General features: G+C 48.0%; 1 protein-coding gene across 2 annotated transcripts in view; it reads right to left on the reverse strand.

Moving 5' to 3' along the window:
- The window catches only part of LOXL2 (lysyl oxidase like 2), a 154,035-nt gene that overhangs the window by 49,670 nt on the left and 97,070 nt on the right, over nucleotides 1–7,295 (reverse strand). For both annotated transcript variants that reach the window (XM_069066818.1, XM_069066807.1), the window contains exon 6: nucleotides 1,137–1,320. In XM_069066818.1, the coding sequence (XP_068922919.1) occupies nucleotides 1,137–1,320 (184 nt within the window). The remainder of the gene's footprint in view (nucleotides 1–1,136; nucleotides 1,321–7,295) is intronic.

Genomic DNA, 7,295 nt, shown 5'->3' on the forward strand with positions numbered 1-7,295 from the left:
GCTAGAGCCAAGTGTCAAACTCTGGGCTTTCGGCTTCAAACACAGCCAACACATTTCCATTGTACCAGGCTTCCTCCCTGGTTGTGGTTGGGAGGAGGAGGGAGGGGACACATTAAGTGAAGCTTAACCAGGACCTGTCTCCCACCTTTTATATTCCTGTTCCTCATCTTTGTCCTTTGGAAGCTTTCTTGGCTAAGCTCAGTCTCCACCTTCTCTGTAAACCCATTCCTGACTTCCCCAGGTGAGAGATCTCAGCCTCCCAGAGAGGAGGATAATTGTCCCAGAGCCCGAGGGTGCGTCGAGGTCTCAGAATCTCAGTATTGGAGGAGACCTTTATGACCATTCCCAAATCTGCCATTTAACCTACTGGCCATTGATTCTCCAGTGTCTGCCTGAAGGCCTCCAGTGAGAGTGAAACCACCACCCCGGAAGGCAGCCCCTTCTATTTGGGGCCAGCTCTGATGGTTAGCTTTTTCCTGACATACAGCTTAAATCTGTGACCTCCAGCCACTGGCCCTGGTTCTATACTCTCTGGGTTTGAGCAGAACAAGTCTGATTGGTCTTCCCTATGCCAACCCTCCAAATATTTGGGCAGCTCTCAGGTCCTCCTGAGTCTTCTATTCTAAAGGCTATATATCTCTAGTCCCTTCACAGAGATCCTTGACGGATGAGGAACCTGAGTCCCAGAGTGATTTGGCCAAGGTCACAAGGGAGTATAAGAACCTCTAAGTCCAGAGTCTCTGACCTCTCCACTGTCCCCCTGACCCCTGGCAGATAAGGACCCACAGCAGCTAGTGTATTCAGATTTCACCAGAACGTTCGGCAGTCTCTCGGGCTGTGTTGGTGGATGAGAATTAAAGATCTGGTTAGAGAAGGGAAGGAAGGAAATGAAAGAAGGAAAGAAAGAAACCGTATTAACAAAATGAAATAAAGTGAAAATTGAGGTGTTGGGGTCGGGAGAGAGGGATTCCCTGGGAGCTGCCACAGGCAAATACCCTCTTTCCCTCAGTTCTGGAGCAGCAGAGAGGAGAAAGGGAAGATTGGGAAGATCCTTGGGGGAAAGGGAGAAGCTCCTATGGCTGTCCGTGAGCTGCCCTTGGGGAGCAGGCCAGGAGAAGCCAGGAGCCGCTTCTTACCTTGCCCCAGCCTGGCTCCTGTGATGGCTTCTTTGGCGCTCCCAAAGCCCAGCTCCCGGCACACCACGCTGGCCGACATCAGATTCCACTGGTCATCGCAGATGGTTCCCCACTCCCCATTCTTGAGCACCTCCACTCGGCCTTCTCCGGTGTTGGCACCACCTCTCAGCCGTACCAGGGGTTGCTGAGGAAGAGAAAGAGGTCCCTGCTGAGCAGAGAAGCGCCTGGTGCATGGCCTGTTTCGAGGCCTCTCAGGGCACCTGCTGCCTCTGAGCCGCTCTCCCTCCCTAGGCTCTGGTTTTGTGCCAGACTCTCTATGGGGCATCACACTATTATGCCACCTACTTACTGCACAGTGAGGTCATCCTGGCCAATCTCATCTTAGAAATGAGGTCCGGGAAGCTGGGATTCAAACACAGGTCCTGCAACTCCAATACGCCTAGATCTGAAACCTGGCTTGTCCACTCACAAGCTGTGTGACCCTGGGGAAGTCACTTGACTTCTCTGAGATTCAGTTTCCCCCAACTATCAAATGAGGATAATACTAACTAATCTTTATACAACGCTCTGAGATTTGCAAAGCGCTTTACCTCACTTGGTTCTCACAACCCTAGGAGGGAAGTGCCATCGTTATCCCTATTTTATTGATGAGGATACTGAGACGTAAGAGAAGTTAAGCCATGTATCCAAGGTCACACAGTTCCCAAGTGACTGGCACAGGGCGTCACCTCCATGTCTAGGACCCTCCACCCATCCACCTATCTCACCACCATTGTGGGCCAAACCCTTGACAAACCTTCCATCAACACCGAGGCAGGGCTGATAAGGATTACAGTGCCTTTAATGGTGCTAGTGACAATTCATGTTTATGGGGGCTTCAGAGTGGAAGGCATTGGGAGAATGTGGCCAGGAGCCCGATCAAGAAGCATTTATTAAGCACCTACTACATACCGGTCACTGGGCTAAGTGCCAGGGACACAAAAAGAGGCTTACAGGATAGTCCCTTCCCTGACTCATGGTGCAGCTGCACCCCCACACCTTCCCACCTTCTTCCTCCCTCTCCAAAAGCAGCCCCCCTCACTCCCATCACCTCAGGGCCTTTTTCACAACACCTTGTCTCTTGAGCCCCAAATTTAGGAGAATAAAGCAGGATCTCCCCCAAAGTAATGAGCAACCCCCAGACATTGCTATCAGGTTGTCTCCCTTAGGTCAGGGCCTGGTGGCACAGACCAAGAGGGGATGTCCCAGTGATGGCCTGATATTGTCACCATGATAGAAAATATCAGGAAGGACATAGCTAAGCTGAAGGCTGGAGAGTGTCCAAAGGACACCAGCCAGGGCAGGGAAAGGTGTGTCCCTGGGGCCTCTGCTGAAGGAATTGAAGATGCTTAGCCAGGAGAGGACTCGGTACATGGGGAGGAGCTGGGGCATGAGAACAGTGCCTGAGTATTTGAAGGACTGGGATGTGGGAGAGGGATCCAAACATGTTCCATGGGGTCTGCCCCGGAGGCAGAAGCAGGGCAAAGAGGTAGAAAGATCTTTCTAGCAGAGAGAGCTGTCTGGGCATGGTCAGGACTTCTCAGGAGGCAGGCGCTCCACCTCCATGGAGGTCTGCAGACCAGGCTGGGAGGCTCACTGGTGTGCTAGACAGAAGCTTCTTCCTCCACTTGTGGCTTGAACTAGATGACTGCTATCCACTTAACACATGTAAACGCTGTGCTCAGCACTCAGGGAGTTGCCAAGTCTAAGTAAGATGTGGTACCTGCCCTGAAGGATCTTACAACCTAGGCAGCTGGTGGAGTGGGGGATAGAGTGCTGGGTCTGGAGTCAGAAAAACCTGATTCCAGTTCAAATCCAATCTCAGACACTTACTTGCTATGTGACCCTGGGCAAGTCACTTAGCCTCAATTTCCTTAACTGTAAAATGGGGATAATAATCTCACCAACCCAGGGTTGTTGTGAGGATCTGAGAAAATTTTAAGAAAAGGAGTGCTTAATGCAGTGCCTGACACATAGTAGATACTATGAAATGCTTATTTCCTTTCTTTCTCCCCTAGTTGCTGGAAAAAACCATAAATTCAGCAAGTACAGAACAGTGTTGATGTTAAGTAAGGGCCTGTCACTGGAGGGGTAGAAAACAGAAGCTTGGGGAAAATGGAACCTTATCTTTCAAAGGGGGCTGTCTTTAACAGAAGCATGGACAGCAGACCATTCAGGCCTCTTGAGTCAGTGCTGGGAGAGGGGGCTTGGGAAGCAGAGCCAGAGGGGTCCTTAGAGGCTGTCAAGGACCAACCCCTCATTTTATAGAAGGAAACTGAGGCAGAGAGGTCCAGTGATAGCCCCATGATCACAACACCAGTGGGTGCCTGAGGCAGGATTTGAAAGCAGGTCTCCCTGCTTCCAAGTTCAGTGCTCTGAACACTAGTGGGAGAGGCAGGCTCATGTGAGCTTGGCCATCAGGTGCACCACGATGGTGTGAAGCTGGGCAGAGCTGGTGCTGCCCTATGATGCCACCCTCCCAGCTGCGTTCTAGGCCCACGGTTCTGGGGCGCTAGTGGTGATGCGGGCTTGCCAAACAGGCTAATTGTGTGTGACCTCACGGCCCCTGATGACCAAAGTCATGTGCGTCCCTTTCAGCACATCTGCTGAGCCCCAGACTCTCATCTTCCCACATCTGCTCTCTTCCAGCTGGCTGGAGTCACATAAAAACACTCTTAGCTGCTGTTAATTATCAGCAGAAGGGGCTGAGGAGACCTTCGGCCCTTTGTGGGCTTGCATGGGGCTGATATTTGTGAGAATCCTCTGGTCACTCGGTCATGACTCACGGGATAAGGACACATGGTCCCCTTCCCGGTCACACGAAGGAGGAGAAGGGGAGGAGGAGGGCCTTGGTCAGTCCAGGCCTACAGGATCCCAGGACTGCTACTCTGTGTGCTGTCCCACCGGAGATGAGGCAGCGAGTGGGAGGCAGGAAGAATGGCGTGAGAAAAGAGTCACCTCTAACACCTGCGGCCTTTCTCCAGGATGGATCAGGTGTTTCTTGGAAATTCCAAATACAGAGTCAGAAGAGCTGAGAGTCCAACAAAGAGATTCCTTAGCTAGGCTACCCTGGGCAAGGAACTCAACCTGTCTGAGCCTCAGTGTCCTCATCTGTACAATGGGGGCAGTTGTCCTTGTCTACAGTGCCTTAAAAACGGAATCTGTCAGCACCACGAAGGAGAAGCAGTGTGGTATCATGGGTAGAGAGCCAGCCTCAAAGTCAGGAAGACCCGAGGCCAAGTCCTGACTTGGCACAGCCTAGCTACAGGACCCTGGGTGTGTCATTAAGCTCAGGCAACACGAGAGACCCCATAGATTACAGAACAGGTGCTTATCTGTATTAAAAGAAGGTGTTTCCCCAATGATCACCAACGATATCACAAGTCTGGTCCAAAAAAATAAAATATTTCCTGGGTCCCTTTCCCTTTGTCTTCTCCTCCTCCCCATCCTGCCAGAGGTTCAGTCAATAGAAAAGGGGTTTTGTTCCCATGCTTCTGTACTTTCTCACTTACTTGCTGTGTGACCCTGGGCAAGTCACTTAACCTCTGTTTGCCTCAGTTTCTTCATCTGTAAAATGGGGATGATAACAGTATCTATTCCCAGGGTGGTTTGAGGATCAAATGAGATAACATTTGTGGATTGCTTAGCAGTGTCTGGCATACAGCAGGCACAATATAAATACTTACTCTCTTCCTCTTCCCCTCTAATATGTTGGCCACAGAATAGAAAATGACTACAGATAAGACCCTTGACTTTCAATCTTAGAGCCCATGGTCTCATCAGTGCCAAAGTGCAGAGGATAGAGTGCCGGGATTGGAGTGAGGAAAACCTGGGTTCAAATCTCACCTCTGACATTAGCTATGGGATCCTGATATAGCCAAGATCTAGCCTTCGTTTCCTCATCTACAAAATGAGAATAAAAATACTTCCAGTCCCTTAATCACTGGGTTATAATAAAGTGAGATAATTCATTCAAGACGCAGTGCAAGCTTTGAGGAGCTATTCAAGCATCTTATTTATCTGGAGCATTGTTTTAGTGTCTTTGTCTTGGCATGCCCAATGCTTAGCACAGTGCTTGGAACCTAGTAGGCATTTAATAAATGTTTGTTGATTGATTGATTGATCACATATTTAGAGTTGGAAGGAGCCTTGGAGCACACCCAATCCAATCCAATCCAGATTCTATAGATGAAGAGGTCCAGAGAGACTCGTCTGAGGTCTTGCGGGCAGGAAGCCGAAAAGCTGGGATTCTGGCTCTCCATCGATGGTGTTCTTTTCCCTACAATGTCTTGTCCAAACTCAACTGTTGTTGAAACTCAGCAAGTGATGGGCCACAAGCTACTGGATCAAACAGCAACAATCCCAAGCTACCAAAAGGCCTCGCTTTCATTCTTTTGTAATGCCTTCAGAAGTCCAAGTCCCAGTAGCCCTTAGAAAAGTACAGGATGGCAGGAGCCAAGAGTTCTCTACAGAGAGAGTGTTCTCCAGTGCTGGAGGAAGGAGAGAGGTGGGGTTTGGCCTGAGAAAGGGACATTCTGCTATCAGCTTTCAGCTCTTTGAAGAATCCTTCCCAATGGGTACGTGCTCAAAGAACATGAACAGACAGTTCTCAAAAGAATTGCCAGCTGTGAACAGCCATATGAAAAATTGCCCCAATTCACCGATAATATAAGAAACGTAAATCAAAACAGCTCTGAGGTTTCAGCTCACACCCAGTACAAAAGGGGGACTGGGGAATGTTAGAGGGACTGAGGAAATTGGTCTAATTGTTCTGGAAAGGCAGTTAGAATAAATTATACTACAAAGGGAACCAAGATGACCATACCCTTTGACCCAGAGAGATGAAAGGCAAAAATGTGTCTCATAAACCCTCAAAATATTCACTCCATCACTTCTTGTGGTAGCGAAAATAGGGAAATAAAGTTGATGCCCACTGATGGAGGAAGAATGGATAAAGAAAACGTGAATTGTGAATGGAATCCATTATTATTGCATGGTAAGGAAACACAAATCTGGAGAATTCAGAGAAGGATGGGAGACTTGTATGAACTGATACAGAGTGAAGTCAGGAAAACAAAATTCACAGCAACTTCAATAATGTTAACAGAAACAAAACAAAATGGAACACTGCATGACCATATAGAGCAGCTAGGTGGTGCCATAGTGCACAGAGCACCTGGTCTACAGTTAGGAAGACTCATTTTCCTGAGTTCAAATCTGGCCTCAGACACTTACTAGCTGTGTGACCCTGGGCAAGTCACTTTACCCTGTTTGCCTCAATTTCATCATCCATAAAATGAACTGGAGAAGGAATTGGCAAAGCACTCTAGCATCTTTGATAATAAAACCCCAAATGGGGTCACCATAAATTGGATGTGATTGTAAATCAACTCAACAACATAATCATAATGAACAAGGGTGATTCCAGAAGAAGAGATAAAAAAATTAGGGACTGTGGATGTGGAATATTGGCATGCTATCACAGACAGCTGATGTGTTTGCTGGCTTGAATGAATTGCTTTTATCCCCCTCTATATTTTTTAAGTTTTTGTTTCAAGGGATAGAGAGGTGAGGTGGAAGAATGAAATAAGGGTGAAAAGAAAATATCTTATTTTGTTAAAAGAACTTTTAGTCTATAGGTTAACAGTTGAATCTAAGCTGAGAAGGGAGGACTCTTGGATATCACAAAGGAGATGCATGGGGTTTAGAGCAGGAAGAGGCATTAGGAGACATTGAGCATAACTGCCTTTTAACACAGAGGAGGAAACCAAAGTCTTTAGAGGGTCAATGACTTGTCCCTTGGGTCTCACTAATCAGATGAAGGATGGGAGTGTAATGAAACTTGGACCGAGAATTGGGAGACCCAGACTCTAGCTCCAGCGCTGACAAAACCTTGAGGGACTTTCCAGATTCAGTCTCAGAATCAGAAGGGACCTCAGAAGCCATCTGGCACCATTTGTAGATAAGAAAGAATTCCCTCAAAATATTGCTGGTAAGTGGTTTCCTAGATGGGAGAACCAGACCTGGAGTCAGGAAGACTCATTTTTCTGAGTTCAAATGTGAAAATTGGAAAAGCAAGCATTCTATGCCTCCATCCAACTGATGGGCAAAAATTCGTCA

The sequence above is a fragment of the Petaurus breviceps genome, unplaced genomic scaffold (assembly GCF_028583685.1).
Source record: "Petaurus breviceps papuanus isolate PSGF00001 unplaced genomic scaffold, PetGlider_PUasm1.0 139, whole genome shotgun sequence".
Classification (NCBI taxonomy): Eukaryota; Metazoa; Chordata; class Mammalia; order Diprotodontia; family Petauridae; genus Petaurus; species Petaurus breviceps.